At 52.8% G+C, this 18914-nt stretch overlaps 1 protein-coding gene across 12 annotated transcripts in view; it reads right to left on the bottom strand.

Annotated features, from left to right (window-relative positions):
• The window catches only part of GRAMD1B (GRAM domain containing 1B), a 241680-nt gene that overhangs the window by 8410 nt on the left and 214356 nt on the right, over nt 1–18914 (bottom strand). For all 12 annotated transcript variants that reach the window (XM_078432873.2, XM_078432875.2, XM_078432876.2 and 9 more), the window contains 10 exons: nt 17071–17151; nt 14195–14310; nt 12225–12381; nt 10869–11058; nt 8881–9024; nt 7810–7928; nt 7436–7578; nt 5920–6023; nt 5147–5350; nt 3968–4058 (listed from right to left, as the gene is read on the bottom strand). In XM_078432873.2, coding sequence (XP_078288999.1) covers nt 3968–4058; nt 5147–5350; nt 5920–6023; nt 7436–7578; nt 7810–7928; nt 8881–9024; nt 10869–11058; nt 12225–12381; nt 14195–14310; nt 17071–17151 — 1349 coding nt within the window. The remainder of the gene's footprint in view (nt 1–3967; nt 4059–5146; nt 5351–5919; nt 6024–7435; nt 7579–7809; nt 7929–8880; nt 9025–10868; nt 11059–12224; nt 12382–14194; nt 14311–17070; nt 17152–18914) is intronic.

Consider the following 18914-nt stretch of genomic DNA (forward strand, 5'->3'; position numbering starts at 1 on the left):
GGAGAGGAAGGGGGGTGAAGAGAGAGAGAGAGAGAGAGAGATAGAGAGAGACTCTCATCTGGAGGGGCCGGGACACAGCAGGAGAGCCATGGGGAGGTATGTGGGTGAAGGCATTGGGAAAGAGAGACACGCAAGAGCCACCCAGAGTCTGGGTGCCTGGGGGAAGAGGTAAGATGGAGAGGAAAAGAGATGAAGGGTAAAGGAAGCGATCAGAGAGCCAGTACCTGAAACAGATCCTAATGGGAGCAAGGAGGAAAAACGGGGAGGAGGCAGAGGTTAGAACAGACCAGTGCAGGGGGAGAGTGGGGAGAGCTGCACTGTAACCAAGCCAGAGAGCAACTGAGAGGCTGGGGGAAGGAAACACCGGAAGCAAGCATCCATGGATGAGGAGACCCAGCAAGCAAGGAGCCAGAGAGAGCAGCTGCAAACAGATCTTCGGTGACAAATCGAGGCAAGTCCTCCCACCCACCCAACTTGAGGCACAACAGAAGGTCAAACTGTGGAGCATCTGCCTGATCCACGTCACAGGTGTTAGCGGGATGCCTTAAAAAGGGCAGTCTCCTCCTGGTACCTGCCCAGTCCCAGCTGGGGTCACGAGGCTCCCCGGTCTGGGCCGGAACTGGTCAGAGACAGGGAGGTGGTAAGGAGGATCCGGGGGGACAGAGAGCCACCGAGAGAATGGGGACATTCTCTCCTTCCCTCGGTGTCATTGGCTGCCATCAAGATCATCTTAGGACACAAGTCACGGAATAGAGGGATGAAGACCTGGGTAGCAAGGGGACCGAGAGACGCACGGAACTGGGAACGATCCCGGCTTGCCGCTTCAAGGTTCTTAACTTCTGATGAAGTTCCCTAGCTTCTCCGAACCCCCTTCCTCAACAGGGACGGTGCCTACCGTGCTAGAGCTGTGACACGCATGGGTCGAAGTGGACATAAAGCACCCAGCACCCAGGAAGCCCTCGACGAAGGGCGGTTTTATCGTTAGAGGAGGTACAGGCCCGGATCAGGATACACACAGGAAAAGGGAAGATGGCACCCCGGGAAGACAGAGTGAAAGACGGAAAAGGACCAACAAAGAAAGTCCGACACTATGCCTTTGACCTTTCGAAGTGTGTGTGTGTGTGTGCACGTGAGTGAGAGAGAGAGAGAGACAGAGAGAGAGAGAGAGAGAGAGAGAGAGAGAGAGAGAGAGAGATACTGTGCTGTTCTCTGCATGCAAGGTAGTATTCCTGGAGCTGGCAGCTGCAAATGCCTGACCCTACCGGGCCGTGTTCTCAGGGCTCTGTGAGTTCTCCAGAAGAATCTCTAAATACTGCGTTGACTTTCAGTGGATACTGTCTTTCATCGTATCAGCACACGCCAGAGGAGATCGGAATGCCTGCCTCTTCGGCATGTGCCGCACACAATCTCAGCTCCTGCATTTGGGTCTGTGTTTATTAGAATCCTGCCTGTGCTCAGTGAAGGTCCAGGGACACCCCTGCATGCTGAGGGAGGGTCCTGCGGTGGTCTAAACAGAGAAAAGAGGAGGGAGAGCCGAGCTGCCTCGAGGCAGGCGGACGGCGGTGCGGGCCTGCCAGACGCAGGGCGGTCTGTGCCACACAGGTCCATTCCACACGCACACGGTCAGCAGATCCCTCGCCTGAGCCCCCTGGTGTTGAAAGGCGAGGTCTGATTATCCCAAACTAATAAAGCCCCAAAGTTAGTTAATGCCATGCTATACCACTGACTCAGGAGAGCAGGCCTACTTAAATAAGTACTTAATTAAGAGCAGGCCTGCTTAAATAAGTCAACATGCAGAAAAAGCTCAGGGAACTTACCTGAGGTTAAAGTTTTCTATCTCCCAAACCCAACCAGGAGAGACTTTACAGAACAGTACGAATCACATCAGATGGATGCTGCTAAATGCGAATTTTACTGGTCTTACAGCTGTCTTTGCATTTGACTTTTTCTAGGATTTATTTATTTATTTTGAGAGAGAGAGAGAGACAGAGAGAGAACATGAACAAGCAGGGAGGGACAGAGACAGATGGAGAGAGAATCCCAAGCAGGTTCCGCATTGTCAGTGCAGAGCCTGACATGGGGCTCGAACTCATAAACCATGAGACCATGTCCTGAGCCGAAACCAACAGACGGCTGCGTAACTGATCTGAGCCACCCGGACACATCCCTGCATTTGATTTTGTGAAAATAACTTGGCTTCTGAGGCCACTCACAGAAGAATTTTCCATCTACTTTTGTTACATACTCAGTTAAGGTTAGCAGAGAGCCTGCCTCACGTTCCTCACAGGGGCCTTGTCTGCAGCCCTGCTCTTTCTCGCCCCCACCCACCCCGCTGTCCTCGGAGGATGGTCTCATCCGCACCCACGGCTTTCATGCTACTGTTGACTAAACCAGCATCCGCGACCCATGCTTCTCTGCCTCGCTCCAGGTCCGCATCAGCAAGTACCTGTCACCTCCGCCTGGATATAACCTTTGGCAGCTCAAGACACACGCGGAATGGAGCAGCTTCTCTGACAACCCTGTGCCCGTTCTGTTAATGACACAACCATCTACGGGTGCTCGCTGCGGTCATTCCTCTTCTTCGGCTACCCAACCGCGTGGCTAACGGGTCTTCCCCCTGCAGGACCTGTCAGCCCCAATCGCTCACCTGCCGGACAGTCACGCTCGCCTACGTCACTGCCACTTACTCTGACTGGCCTGCCCGCCTCCAGCCCTTCCTTCTCTAGGCTTCCGCGCATGGCTGTCACAGTGACTTTTTTAACTAATGCAAAAGTGGGGCATCTGGGTGGCTCAGTCGGCTAGCGTCTGACTCTCGATTTTAGCTCAGGTCATGATCTCACGGTTGTGGGACTGATCCCCACGTCGGGCTCTACGCTGACAGTGCGGTGGCTGCTTGGGATTCTCTCTCTTGCTCTCTCTGCCCCTCCCCTGCTTGTTCTCTCTCTTTCTCTAAAATAAATAAATAAACATTTTGGGGGGGGAAAAAAAAAGGCAAAACAAACCATGTCACCCCAGGGCCTCCTTCAGTGCTCCCTCATGGCTGGGCTGTGCCCCTGCTTCTGCCTCTCTGAAAACACTTTAGTGGGGGTTGAAGGAGGGAGGAGGGGGTGTCACAAAAGGAAGATCTGGAGGCAGGCTAGTGCCTGGTGCACGACTGTCAGGGCCTGCGTCTAGGCAGCCCCCACGCCCCTCACCAGCTGTGCCCCCATAAGCTCACGGCACAGCCCAACCCCCAGGAAAGGCGGGGGTAGAGGCACCAGGTGAACGGAGCGCGAGCGGTCAGCACTCGGCTGTCTCAGGCACCCCCAGCTCACAGGGATGCAGGGGCGTCCGGGGCGGGCTGCGGGCTTACTAAGCTGCAGACAGCTGTGCTCTCCCCACCCTACACCCGCATTCTTTCCATGCCCTCTCTCCCTGCCCGGCATCCTTCTGTGAATGGCACTGAGCCTACCGTTTTATAACATTATGGCACTATTATAAATTATTTACATGAATATAAGCATATGCCTTTCTGGACTGTAGTCATTGATTTTGTCTGGCTCTCCCGCCAAAGTGGGGGCCCAGGAGTGCATGGTCCTTGCACCTGGCACACAGCAGAGCCACAGAACATCCCTCCCAAATGAACGAATGGGCTCCGAAGATGCTGTGTAGCATCTCTATGTTAGCATTTTCCCAACGGTGTGGTAATTCTGAATTTGCTGCCTGTCCTATCCCCTTGAAACTGAGTTCCTAAGGGCATGGATGCAGAGAATCCCCTTCTCAATCCCGAAGGCCTAGCTTACAGCAAATGCTAAATAAAACAGAGAAAAAGAAGCAAAGAGGCAAGGAATGACGGACAGAGCGACTGATCTGAAGGAAGAAGCCTAGAGGACAAAGAAGAAGCAGGGCTGTGGTGTGGGGGTGCTCATACGCCTGAGGGGCCAGCAGGCAGGGAGGGCAGGTTGGGGAAGAGCCTGGAATCCCTTACACACAGCTGATAACCAGCAGCAGCTTGGACACACTCTGCAGGTGGAAGCCGTTAGGGGTGTCCTCGGGGACATGCCGTGTCTGCGTGGAACCTGTGGGGGAGAGTAAAGACGCTGTCACCATTGTGGCGCTCAAGTCCGCTGGCTGCTCTGACGGCGGTCATGCACAGAGCCTCAGCGGATGAAGGACAACCGTCCGTGGCGCTGTCATGATGACAGGATAGATACACTCGGCCTCCACAAAAGTACAAGGGAAACTCCTCGAGGGCAAGGTCTGGGGTGGGCCCAGCAACGTGGACATTAAAGTCACCAAACGCACGGGAAACTCAACAGCCTTATGTAACTGGGACACGCAGGGGCGGGACAAAGTGCCCACAGCTTAGCCATGGCTCAGGCAACAGCCCGCGGCGAGGACTAGAGACCGCTCTCCGCCCTCGCTTTATTTATAACCCGCTACGAGATGCTGAGCAAGTCTCAATGCCGGAGACTCAGTTTATTCAAACGCCGTGCTGGTCAGAAATCCTACGTATAAAACACCTAAGGCGGGGTGCTCTGGTTGAGACTGAGGGGAGGGACGTGGAAGGCTGGTTCTTTCCTCCTCTCCTGTCCCCATCCTGAGGAACGCCTACGGCTGTGCGAAGCATGGCCTAAAAACTGCCGGATTAGCCGTCTCTAAGGCTTCTTATGGCTGCATGTCGCCATGACTGAGAAGACATGAGGCTGTGCACGCTGGATGCAAGGGGGAGACAGGTCAAGGGAGTCCACTGTCTGGTAGGGCAGGTCCTCAGTGGGCCTGTGGGGGCCAGGGGAGGGGGGCTGCCTTGGGCTCTCTGACATTCAGGTTATGAGGTCATCTCTGGCGTCTGCACTGGGGCTTGTCCCTGGTGCATTTGCCCCAAGTTTGGAAGTTACACATTTGAGTCCATCCACAGGGACACGGAGTTCAGATCACGTCTATTCAGCAGACCCCACACGTGGGTTCAGCAGGGACTGAGGACATTAAAGGGCAAAGGGAAATAGGTAGAGGATCCGGAGGCTGAAATTTAAGGAGTCGTGTGCAAATCATACACAATCTATACCCGAGGATGCAAAATGAGCGTGTGCACGCATACGCCTCGGCCTGGGCACACGGCTCTGGGTCAAAGCCCTGAGCCACGCCCCCACTCCCACCTGGCACGCACCTGCCACGTGTTTGATCCTGTGGCCCACATCTTCATCAGTGGGTGTGGTGACGGGGCTCATCACCTCTTCCAGGTGAGGCACCCGCAGGTGAGCATGGGGGCGCTTCCTCCTCCGTACCGTTGGGGGCTTGCTGGCCTTCTCTTTGGGAGACTGTCTGTGCATCTCAGCCAGGTAGGTGCTCTCCGTTTTGGTCAGCTCGCTCTCTGTCACAGACGAAAGGCCATCTGCCTATACCTCCAGCTCGACACACTGGCCTCCAGAAACAGCTGTCTGCTCCTAGCTGAGACAGCCATCTTACCGTACTGTACTCTGGGACACTGAATGCGAGGGCGGGGGTCCCTCGGGGATGGCCACGGGCCTCAGGAAGCTGGGATTCAGCCCCACCCCAACCCCTCTTCAGGGTTGCTCAACATTTTGTAGACCTAGGTCCCCAGGATCTGCACCCTCATGCACACAGCTTGGGGCATACCCCATTTCCTAATGGAAGCATTCACAGGCCTTTATTTCCTCTCCATAACTGAATTACCACCAGTGTGATCAGATGGGAAAGTCACAGATCCCGTAAAAGTTACAGGCAGAACCTCTTGGAAAATGCACACGTTCCCATACATGCCCAATTCTGTATCCATTTCTGGGGCGGACTTAGGGACCCCATGATACTCCTTCCCCATCTCGGTCTGCGCCCCCCTCCACTCTCCATGTCTCCTGGTCCCCTGGATGGTGGCGGCCGGATGCAGTTCAAGCAGCACCGATGGCTACAGCGCATGCTCACCCAGGTGGCGGAAGTAGTCCTCCAGCCCACTCCAGAAGTTCTTCTCGATGAAGGTCTTCACTAACCCCCAGGGCTGTTTTCGATAGCGCAGCTCTGTGGAGACCCTGAGGGAAAAGCCAGAAACACGATCAGCCATTTCCTGGGCAGACCCTCCCCTGCCGCGCAAAAAGAATTCAGGTTTAAGTCCACACTTGATCTTAGCCAAAAGGCCGAGAAGCGATTTCAGGTTTAAGTCCAAAGCGGCTTCGCATTTGTGCCGCACTTTACGAGGTGAAAAGTCCCTTCACACCACACCCACCACGCCATCTGGTCTCCCTGGCCGCCTTTGGAGATCAGTGGAACTGGTGGCTTTATCCTCACTTTGCAGGTGAGACAACGGGAGTTCTAGACTAGTCTAGCGGACCAAAGGCTAACAACAGGGCTCTCGACTCCAAGCCCATGGCTCTATTGTGACACCACGCTCTCTTCCAGATGGTGCCAGCCAGCCGGCCAGCCATGGGGGTCCTTTTTGCCTTCTGCAGACACTTTCAAGTCCAAATCAGGCTCTAGGGTTCCATCATTCCCACCTTTCAGAGCATGATCTGCTGCTACCAGCCCTGGCTCTGGCCTCCCCACCTTGACACTGCCAGCTCTTGCTTTTTTCCAAATATTCTCTCTCCCAGTCATGGGTCTCTCTGCTTGCATACTATATCCCCTTCCACTCCTACACAGCGGCTCTGAAACAGGGCTCCCGTCTTTTTAATGTTTATTTATCTTGAAAGAGAGAGAGAGCGCACACACACGGGAGGGGCAGAGAGAGAGAGGGAGAGAGAGAATCTCAAGCAGGCTCCAGGCTATCAGCACAGAGCCTGACACGGCAGGGCTTGATCCCACAAACTGTGAAATCATGACCTGAGCTGAAATCAAGAGTTGGACGCTTAACTGACTGAGCCACCTGGGCACCCCTATGCTCCTATTTTTACGGCTGCCTGCCCTGCTCTCTCCCCAGCCGTCCTCAGGGACGCCCTGGCCTGATGTCAGCATGCCTACGCTTGCGAGCCACCTCACCCTGTCCCCCGAGAAGTGTTCAGGGGGTTACAGGTGGGCGCCTTTCTACAGAGGTTTATCTGAGGTCAACAAGCTGCCTCTGTGTGAACTGAATAGAAAGAACGTCTAGTCAGGAAACTCTCCAAAGAAGCTGGAAGGGAGAAGCCTAGACACTGTGCGGGGGCGAAGGATGGAGGGGACAGGAGGTACGAGGGGGCGGCGGGGGGGGGGGTGATAAAGGAAGGAAGGAGGGAGGTTTAGATAAACGCAGACAGCAGCACAGACACCCCCCCAAAAACTGTTTTTTAAAGCAGAGGATGAGAAAGGTGCAGGCCCCTTTGAGATGTGGGTGTGCAGAATGTCCCGATTCCCAAGAGGGCTCCCTGTAGCCTTTCACCAAACACCCGTTTTATTGCCACTGCATGAGCGAGGACATCCGTGCACACCAGGGACTTCCTGTGAACCCGCTCAGGCCCTCCAGACGCCACACCTGAGTCGACTCTTGTTCCGAGCCACGCGGGTGAGGGTGTAGCGATTGATGGTGTAGAAGTAGTCGTGGTAGGGCACGTCGTGCGTGAGGACCTCGGCGTCTATCACGTAACATTCACTCTCCTGGCTCGCCTTGTACATGGTCTGTGGGGAGAAGGGTCCACCGGACATCGCTAAAGAGAAGCAAGGAAGGGAAGCATCTCCCCTGCCCACCGCACACTTCTAGGCGGAGGACCCAGAAACACTGGGAATGGGAGGACGTTAGGTGTTCCCACCTCGGGGCTAGACGATGCTTGCAACCCGGAAACTTCTTCCTGGCGTACTAGCCCTGATCCTTCTTCCTGCCGCTCTTCGGTGCCCCTGCCCTCAACTCACCTGTGTCTCCCTGACAGTGGCAGTTTTAGGAGCCAGAGGGTTGGTGAGGGTGATGGTATAGAGAATCACTCGGCTCTGGTTGCCATTCTCTTCCTTCTTCCATGGATGGAAGATGATATCTGAGGGTGGAGAAGAGCCCTGGGATGAGGGAGGGAAAGAGGCATGCCCTCACCATATCCGAATTTCCCCTCCAAGTGAACTCTTGACTGTACTGACTGCTGACTGACCCCCAAAAGGAAGCAAGTGGGAGCCTGAGGCCCCGGAGAGGAGGAGGGGAGGAGGGGGAGTCGAAGCAGAAAGAGGCTCATTGTAGCATTGCCGAAATTCTGCATAGGGCTCCGGAATGCTGATTGTTCCTGGGGCTGGGACAGGCAGTCTCGGGGCCACCTGCGGGGGTGCCGGCAACACTGGAGCCACTGTGACGAGGGCCTGGGATCCTTGGGAACAAGCCCTCTCCTCTAAGGCGTGTCCTCCCCGTGCCCACAGCATGCCCTCTCCTCCTGGCAGAGGGCTACGCTCTAGATGGTCTTTCACAGACTCAGATGCCTAGTAGCTCTGCTGGGCCAGAGCCACACGCCTGCTGGGGAGCAGAACAGGGGCAAGGGGAGGAGACAGGAGCACGCAGGTACAAAGCAGGAACGCAGAGAGTCCTAGGTTTGAATCCTGGCTCGGGCTCTACTTGGCTGCGTGGCCCCGGGCAAGCAAGAACGGTCTGAATTCTGGTTTCCTCCTCGGTACCCTGGGGATCGCAGTGCTCGCACACGTGGCAGATCCGAGGGTCACATGAGATAACGTCATGTGCCTGGCACACCACGGGTGCCCACTGAGAAAGGGTCGCGGCTACTCTTTGTTAGACGGTGGACTCCGGGAGGTCTTGCCCGCTGGTGAGCCTCCGGGGCCTGGCACTGAGTGCTGGGGAGGGGGAGGAGCAACCAGCAGGGCCCTGGGGGAGCCGGAAAGGGGGTGCCCCGGGCCATTGGGTGGCCTGGAACAGGAGGGAGCTTGGGGAGAAAAGGAAGAAGTGTGGCCAAGAGGGAAGGGACGGGAGGCACCAGCCCCGGAAGGACTGACCGGAGAACCGCCGTTGCTCCATGAAGTCCCGCTGGAAGGGCGAGTCGGTGAACAGCAGGTCATAGAGCTTGTCCACACTGAAGTTGAAGACTTCATTCACGTACTGCCGGCCACTCAGGTCCTCGTAGAAGGCCTGGACCTCCCCTGCACCGAAGAGCCACGGAGAGTGAAGGCAGAGGGGCGGACGGCCCCAGGGACGCCCCCAGAGCAGTTACGTCTCTGTGGCTTATGTGGCCTTACCAAGGGTCAAGGGCGGCCGGGGTGGGTAGTGGTTAATGACCTCACCTCTGCCCTGTCTCCTCCTTCGCCTGCGCGCACAAACTTACTCTAACTGGCATTCTATTCAGCCTCGCTTGACAAAGAGTATGGAAATGTGCTATCGGCTCTTCTGTTTTCAAGGCTTCCTTCCTAATCAAGGTGATCTTAGACTAACACTCAGATCTCAGTTCCTGAGCTGAACTGGTAACCTCAAAGTTATCAGTTATCCAGAGCTTGTAAGTTAACCACGACAGACGACAAAAGGCATTGCAATCATGGCACAAGTGCGTTAAAGGGACATGGATTCATCTGGAATAACCTGTTTATATAAAAGCTTCTAAGGCTGGGCTGGTCTGCAGGGCTGTGATCCCTTAACCATACAAGCCCTGCTCCGCTTCCATAAGGCACTGCGATGTTTCGCCCAGGATTTCCACACCCTCCACCTTTCTCCGGTCTCTATTTGCTCCGGGAGAATGTTCCTGAGGGTACAGGCGTGCTGCTAAAACCCCAGCGCCCCTCCCAAGCCCTCGGCACCCCACAGTCCCTAACTGCCGCACCTACGGAGGCTGGTATGTGATCTCAGGCACGATGCCGCCATTGCTGGCACCCCTGTGGCTCAGAAGCGTCACACAGGGCCCATGACTGCACAAGACAAGCACTATGGGAGCGGTCATGTCTGAGTTTACGTGACTGGCGCCCTTGCTGCTATGCGGCACCCAACCCGTGCAGTCATTTGCACTGGCCCTGCATCCTAGATGGAGTAGGGAAACCAGGCAGGGGGGAGAAAGACACTCGAGGTGACCACAGGAGGGACTGTCCACAGATGTTCAAATGAGCACCGTCCACATGCACTTACTAGTCAAGCCTACCACCAGTTCAGTGGATCAGCCAATTTCATGAAGACTGACAATTTGGCTTCTAGCCCTGGAATGTCAGAAGCAAAACATTCCCAAGCTAGGTCCTAGAAGCTAACCCTGTGCAGGAATGAGGTACGAAATACTACCTAGAAGTACTGGAGAGAAAGGCAGACTCTGGAGTCCGAGTGACCCAGCAATACCTTTCCTTGTAGCCTGGTCTGAAAGCCCAATGCTGGAGTCACTAAAGCAAGGTTCTAATAAAATCTGATTATTTCCAGGGGCGCCTGGGTGGCTCAGTCGGTTAAGCGTCCGACTTCAGCTCAGGTCACGGTCTCGTGGTTTGTGAGTTCGAGTTCGAGCACCGCATCGGGGTCTATGCCGACAGCTCGGAGCCTGGAGCCTGCTTCGGATTCTGTGTCTCCCTTTCTCTCTGCCCTCCCCCGCTCGTGTTCTGTCTCACTCAAAAATAAACAAACATTAAAAAAAAAAAAATCTGATTATTTCCAGGAAGCAGCTGACTGGCACTTTCCTGTGGCGTATACACTGCCCTGCATCGCATCTCTATGGGGAACGAACAAGGCAACGGGGGGGTACACTCAGTGACGAGACGGGATGGCAGGACAAAACATTATCTATCGAGTGAAGAAAGACAAATATGGCATAACATGGATCCTGCAGTGACTACCCTGAAAAATGTATGTTAAAAACAAATGAAATTAAAAAAAAAAAAAAAAAAAAAAAAAGGCTCTGTTACCCACCCGCCCTTCCACTGGAAGCCCAGACACGAACTCCAGCCTTCCTACACAACATCCCATTAGCCTTCAAAATGGAGAGGGGAAGGGCCACGCTGCACACCCATTTTCCAATGCCCACCTTCATCATGGGTGTCGGAAGAGTCACTGAGCTCGGTGGGGATGTCCTCGTTGTCATTGAAGTCCAGCGAAGGGGAGGTCACGGGTGCGATGATCTCCATCTTCTCCCCGATGATGTTGTCAATGGCAAGCTCCTTCTCCAGGGACCCATCGCCATCCAGCACCTCCTCCTCCAGGGGCAAGCCATCAAACTAGAGTGGGGACGAAGCCGTCACCCGACAGGGGCAACCTGCTGGGGGGGTCTCCAAAGGGAGATTTCCCCAGCCTGGGAGCACTCACGTTCACAACACAGCTGCTCAGGAGCTGGGCTGGAGTCACACTCCAGGGGTTTTCCCCAGCTCCACCGTGGAAGATGGGAGAACACAGAAGAAGGTTCTGCCCTTGTCTCGCTCACCAGGGAAGAGCACACCAAGCCCCAGCAGTGAGCAGAGTTAGTGCCTTCAGGCACAGCTCTGTCCCTGGAGCCAGGCGACAACACGTCAGCCTGCCTCTGGCTATGACCCGTCTGCCCAGAAGCTCAAAAGCTTCATCGGCGGTTTTAAATTTATTCTCCCCTTAGCCTTGGAAGGGAAGAGATACAGGTCTTTCCGTTTTTGAGATAACCCCAGAGACAGAAAATGGAGATTCGGCACCAAACGAATAACGTTTTCACTCCAAGGCCAGGCGGTCTGCCTGACCCTTACGCCAGTGGAATAGGAGGCCCCCCTCTCGGGGAATCCTTTCCAAAAAACCCACCCATTCTTCTACCTGCCAGCCACCTGACGCTTCCTTCATCAGGTTTCCATCCCCTCTGTAACCAAGTCTCAGAGAATAAAGGTCTTTCTTCTGAACACATTTTTCTCTCTTTCACAAAGTCTAGCTACAGCGGGAAAATAAATCGGGAGAGTATACACACTAGGAACTCAAAACCTAATCCTTGAATGAACAGGGAAGAGGTATACAGTCCCAGATTCATCCATGATTTTGACCTCAGATCAAGGCAGTAAACACACACACACACACACACACACACACACACACACACACAAAACCCTGGGATAATTCTCCACAGAGGGGCTGATCTGGAACACTCCGCCGGGAGTGAAGCCCACGTCAGTGAACTTGGAATGGTTTTTATCCACTCAGAAAGCAAACAAGATCTTATATTCAAGGCACCGAGAACCCGGCTCTGGATCCTGGGACTATGCTGTTAGAACAGAGAGCCCACCGGCTCTAGGATGTCTCCGTGAACAAACTGACCACAGGGTAACCAACCTCCCTTCTGCCCACTCCCCGGGCTGGGGTCCTGTGAAGTTAGCTCGGCTGGGAAACACCGGCCACTGGATTGGGGGAGGAAGAAAGGTCTTACTGCCCATACCGACACGGGGGCTTCGCTGCTCCCTGTGGATGTCAGCGTGCTGTTGGTGATGGATTTCTTGGGTAGCTGAGGACTGGCATCTGGCTTGGTCTCGATGCTGCTTTTCGACGAGCTGTCATTCACTTCATTCTCTTCCACGGGGATCTCCTCACAGTAGCTGAGAGAGGACACCATACATTCCTGTTAACCTTGCTGCCAAGACCACCAACTATTCTAAGAGCCCCAGATCTGTCCACCCCATCCCAAACTATCGGCTTTCTTGCTTCTTTGCTTTGTGAATGATCTTCCTCAAAACACCACCCCCCTGCTACACTGTTCTCCTGACGCCTTCTCCCCACCCTGCACCCCCAGCCCCATGTACAATGTCTGGCTCCAAAGTCACCTCTTCTTAGATTTAACCATGCCTAAATACAACTATTATGTGTCTTAAACTATCTTTCGCCCGCTGGCATCCCATCCCATCCCATCCCAACCTGACCCTTTGAATGAATTAACCGGTCTCTGAACACACATTTTATTTCCCACACAGTGATGAGGATGACACCCCGGACACGAGGGCCTTTTGTTGATAATGCCCAGATTCTGTATCCTAACTAGTGAACTTCTTTGCCTTGGACGCCTGAAGGGAAACCCTCCTTGAGGTAGAGGCGGGTGTCCTTGTAGGGACACTTCAGGGACGTCACTGTAGCCTTTCCTAAGGGAGCAATCATCACCGTCACCAACATCTTAAACTTTACCTATTGCCCCATCTGGATGCATGACAACTCTTGAGTAATCTATTATGTGCCTCCTAAAGATAATCAAATAGACAGATGTTCACAGAGATTAAGTGATAACTACCACTAAATGTCGGAAATCCTACCTGAGCCCGGGTCTACCTACAACACATTCGGTGCTCTTTCCTGGCCTTCTACTGCTCTGTGCCTCACACACCACCACTGGGCCCCCACCTACCCACATTCCCATCTTTCTCAATCCATCGACAGCATGAGATACAACGATGCTTCCTTCTCCCTAAAGCCTCCTTCCCTTGGCCTCTAGGATGCCAGGTCTCCCAGTCTTCCTCCTGCCTGGCTGGCTGTTCTTCCAGGATTTCTTTTGTTGCTTCTCCTTCTTGTTGAGTGTCCCCAAGCTGAGTCCCTGAACTTCTTTTCTTATGTTCATTCAGCCACTTGGTGGCTTCAGCCAATCTCACGGCTATCCACTCATAATTCCCTAATTTATGTCCCTCGCCCAGACTTCCCTCGTGAACTCCACACTCACAAACACAAATGTCTATGTGACATCTCCACCTGGCTAACAGTCCTCTGAGACCCAACCTGCCTGATCTTCTCCCCCAAATCTGGTCTATAGTATTGTCCATCTCGGTTTGGAACTTCTCTACTCTTCCAGTTGGTAAATCCAAGAAAACCTTAAAGCCATTTTTGGTTCCTTTCCAATCTGTCAGCAAATCCTTCAAAATGTATCTGGTTCTACTTTCAAAAATATATTCAGAAACTAACCACTTGCTGCCATTTTTACTGCTACCCTCCTGGTCCAAACCACCTTCACCTCTCATCTAAATGATCTAAATTATTCAAGCCTCTTAGCCTGTCTGCTCTTGCTCCTCCCTGATCTATTTTCAACCCAGGAGCCAGAGTGATCCTATTAAAATGTTAAGTCAGTTATCAATTACCTAGTCAAAGCCTTCCCAGGGCTTCCTGTCCCACTCTGAGTGAGAGCCAATCATCATGTTGGCCAAAAGGCCTTCAGAATCTGGCCCCTGGCCTCACCTCTTCCCGCTTGTGCTTTGTCCATTCCACCCACCCACCCACCCGCTTGCTTTTGTCTCTGCCTGGGAAAGTCTCCCACAGGTAAGCTCATGGTTGACCCCCTCACTTCCTTCAGGGCCTCACTTAGACATCACTCCCCGGGAAGGCTGTCCCCACCATCCCAGTCCCTCTTGGAGAAGCTGCCCTCTGCCTTCTCACCCCATAGTGTTGAAGTCGTCATCGGGGGGCACGTAGTCCTCGTCGTCACTGGTAAGGCCCAATTCATTCCCATAGCACTGGTGAACAAAGTGCCAGAGCTCCTTGGGACAGAGGGGCTGCAGGAGACAACAGAGTGACTGTGACCCTTCCTTCCTCAGGACCCCACTCTACACGGAGGCACTGAGTTGAGCTGGACTCCCTTGAGGGAAGGAGAAGCTGGCCTCCATGCTCCCTTGCTGGACGAAGAGGAGAGTAACGCCTCTGTGACAGCTTCCTCCACCTCTTCTTCCCTTTTCCAAGCCCATCGTCAGACACCTATCTTCTGCCAACAATATGGCTTTCAGTAGAGCCAGGAACTTGACCTGTCCCCACAACTCAGGTTTGCATAATGGAATCAACTGGCCCCTTAAGGATGGTAACTAGCCATCTTTTGCTCCTATGGATGAGGTCGAGCATTAGGCGTCATAAGCCAGTGTTACTCTGGGGCCAAGGTGATCACAGAGTGTCTGATTCGGACTCGGTCCCTTGAGCCAGTCTCCCCAACACCTCAGAAATCTCCTTATACTAATGCTGGTCACGTAGGCCCTACTGCCTCATGTTCAAGAACGAGGTGTGACCTCAGAGGCCCATTCCATAGTTGGAAAGTTCTTGTGGTTGGAAAGAAACCTATATTCTCATAGTTCAAGGGACCTCAAAGGTCATCACATCCAACCCTCTCTTGGCTACCTGCACACTTCCTTCTTTATTGTCACGCAGAATCAGTTTGCCTACAGTTCTATGTATTAGTTCTAGTTTCTTATTTCACTGGGTGTCTACAGGTCCTCAAAAGTACTGTCCTCAGAAAAGTGAGCTCGCATGGGGTTCAGATTTTTGGGAAAGAGGCAACAGAATGTGGAAGAACTAAGACTGGAGGAACCATGAATGAGTCTTAAACTGGAAGGAGGGGGAGCAGGTGGTAAGGGAAGTATGTGAAAAAGAGAGCAAGAGAATTAAGAAAAAGAGAAGCAGTCAAAATACAAAGATAGATTTTTAAGTCAAACATAAAGCATGTTTCCCATCAATAGATTCGATGAAGAATCTGAGAATTCTCCGAGTCCATCCTTTCAAGGTTATGGTTTAAGAAGCAGGTGCTGGGGCGCCTGGGTGGTTCTGTTGGTTGAGCGTCTGACTCTTGATTTTGGCTCAGGTCATGATCCCAGGGTCATGGGATCGAGTCCCACATCGGGCTCCGTGCTATCAGCGCAGAGCCCGCTTGAAATTCTCTCTCCCCCTTTCTCTGCCACTCCCCCCCCAAATAAAATTAAAAATTAAGGGAAAAAAAAAGCAGCAGGTGCTGGCAGATTGCCAGGAGCCAGGGTTCTGGGTTTCCACCTAAGGAGAAATGCCTAGAATAGCATAGTCAGGGCTCTCCCTGAGCTGGCGGGTGCTGGCCCTCACAGAGCCAGAGGGAAACATCTCCTTTTCCTTTATCTGGACCTCCTGCCTCCTATCTTTGGCCCTTATGTATAGCATTCATCCCACCTGGGACGCCTTTGCCATTCTATGTTCTCCCCTTCTCCATTCACCCTTCCCTGTCCATTCCATTTGGCTTGGCTTGATTGACCACAACCAGGTCAAGGACAATCGGCACACATCTATTTTGTGAGAGTACCTGTGAACCGTATGGACGTCCCTCTGTCTTATCCAGCAATGACAGTGGTTGTGAACTGAAGATCCAAACAGGCCAGTGGACGTTAAAACACATTATCATGTTACTACTGTTGATAGCTACTTAAGGCAGAACATCTCAGCTCAAATAAGTTACCTGGATTTATGCCAGGGCTGTAGATCTTCAGGTTAGAAGAAATTCTAAAATTTTTTTTTTTTAACGTTTATTTTATTTTTGAGACAGAGAGAGACAGAGCATGAACGGGGGAGGGGCAGAGACAGGGAGACACAGAATCTGAAACAGGCTCCAGGCTCTGAGCCGTCAGCCCAGAACCTGACGCGGGGCTCGAACTCACGGACCGCGAGATCGTGACCTGAGTTGAAGTCGGACACTTAACCGACGGAGCCACCCAGGTGCCCCCTATTTTCTGTATTTTTGATGCTCCGGGATCTGAGGCCTTGCTCACTGGGGCGGGACTGCCCCTCCTGGGGTTAGGTAATTCCCGCAGATAGAAAACCACGTGCCTGAAGTGCATCTTTCACACGCGACTGACCAATCCGAGGTGGATACCACCTTCTTTTCCAGCTCTTACAGTCCAGGTCCCTAGTATTCAGCTTTACGTACTCCAGGGACAGGTACCAGGCACCCAGAGACAGTCTCTGTGCCCTGAAGCCAGATGGAATTATTCAAAGTAGCTGATCCTCAACCTGTCCGCCTGCTTACCCTGCCTCACCTATTGCTTCCTGCAAAAAAAAAAAAATCACAACAGAAGCTCTGGCATGCTTTCCCCCTCGCTCTCTCTGCCTCCTGGCTGACGCCGGCTGGCACTTCCCCGTGTGTTTCTGCACGGTGGGATGCACCTCTGCCTCTAGGCCCCCATAAGCCTGAAAACTGATCCTTTCCTAACAGTCACCTCCACCTCTGTGTGTCTCACCATTCCTGACTAAAACAAACGCTGGCACATTTTACAACAGTGGGACTGAAGTGTCTGAGGTCCAGGAAGGCCTCGGTGCAGACAGCGACGAGGCTGCTCACACGGCACCACGTGTGGGAGAAGACGTAACTCACCCCGAGTCTGGGGGGGCTTTCCCGAACCACGTGGGCGGCTTTGGAGCAAGCCAATGTCCCAGTAAGAGCAATCTCTCCGTGGGGCCCCCACCTCAGGGGAAAGAGCATTCCGGACGGATGTGCGTGCTGAGGCTGAAGGAAGGAGCTGGGCGGCACTCACCTTTTCGAGGAGTGCATTCTGCCAGAGCCGGAACATCATCATGTACGTCCTATCCCGGGCTCCGAATGAAGTGAAAAAGTGCTAGATTTGGGGAAAACAGCAAGAAATATCTGGTAAGACTCACGATATAACGAATGGAGGAGACAGGGTGCTTCATCCTTTAAAAAAAAAAAAAAAAAAAGAAGCTGCTGGGGCACCTGGGTGGCTTAGTCAGTTAAGTGTCCGACCGTTCAGCTCAGGTCACGATCTGATGGTTGCTGAGTTCAAGCCCCACGTCAGGCTCTGTGCTGACAGCTCAAAGCTGGAGGGTGTTTCAGATTCTGTGTCTCCCTCTCTCTCTCTCTGCCCCTCCCCCATTCACACTCTATCTGTCTCTCTCAAAAACAAACATTAAACTTAATTAATTAATTAAAATAAAACAAAACAAAAATAAACAAAGAAGCTGCTGAATTCATCCCCAAATGCTACAGTTATCGGTGACCATGACACCAGGGTACTCTCGCGATGGGGATGAATCCTCGGGGTCTGTGTACCTGGGACCCCCTAAGTCCTCACCGTCACCAAGTCCTTCAGTCACCCATGTTAAATGCTAAATGCTAAGTGCTTCTCTCTCTGGGTGGAGGTTTTCACCTCCATAAAAGCTTCTTTTTCTTTCCACCTCCAAAGAAGCTTCTTTCACCTACCGGCTAGAACTGGGTTATTAAGTGGTGAGCTGTGAACTGGCCCTTGAGAAGACAAACCCACTAACCCACTCACCCTTTCAATATTAAGTCAACAAATAACTGAATGTGGTACGTGCTGGGTACGATTTTACACATTTGGGATACAACAGCAATCAGGACAGGGAGAGAGGGACTCCTGCTCTTTGTGCTTACACATTAGTGGGGACCCTGTGTAACGCGCGGGGGGGAAATGATGGAAAACCAGATGGTACTGAACACGATCCAGGCGCTTCCCAAATGCTGCTGCTTCATTTTAATCACACAAAAGCCTTGGAAAATAAACATAACTGCTAATACCTAATAAACAGGCTGGTGGGGATCAGGTGACGTCTGTAATCACAAAGCTGATTCGTGAGGAAAAACAGAATTCAAACCAAATGCCATCTGACCCCAAAGTCTCATGGTTGCTGCCACTGAACTGCCTCAGTCCAAGGGCATGGTGGACCTGTGTTCAGCAGAAGCCTGGTCCACCCCTAGCCCTGAAGCTATCAGTCTTCAGGCTCTGGTTAAAGATCAAAGATCACAGTGTTTTCTCTGCCCTAAATGTTACCTACCACATTTTCCCCATCCTGATGTGCTGAATCCATTTCCTACCAGACTCTCATCCCTCTTTTATTTATTTTTTTAAATCTTTTTTTTTTTTAATGTTTGTATTTATTTTTGAGACAGAGAGAGACACAGCATGAGCAGGGGAGGGGCAGACAGAGAGGGAGACGCAGAATCCGAAGCGGGCTCCAGGCTCTGAGCGGTCAGCACAGAGCCCGACGCGGGGCTCAAACTCACGGACCGCGAGATCGTGACCTGAGCTGAAGTCGGACGCTTAACCGACTGAGCCACCCAGGCGCCCCTGACTCTCATCCCTTTTGAGGAGCTCTACACGGATATATAATAACATCTTACATGTGTACAACGCTTTACGATTTAGTGTTTCCAAATATGTGATGTCACTTCAAGAGTGTTATAGGAATGGCTGGCTCCACTTTATACACGGGAAAACTGAGGCTGAGAGAGGCAACGGCACACACCTACGGTTACGGGACTCAAATTTAAGTGTTCCGGCTCCAAGGGCAACGTTCAGCCGTTCCATCTTCACCCCTGCTCAGAATCCAAACACCCTGACCC

This window comes from Panthera onca, chromosome D1 (assembly GCF_046562875.1).
Source record: "Panthera onca isolate mPanOnc1 chromosome D1, mPanOnc1 haplotype 2, whole genome shotgun sequence".
NCBI lineage: Eukaryota > Metazoa > Chordata > Mammalia > Carnivora > Felidae > Panthera > Panthera onca.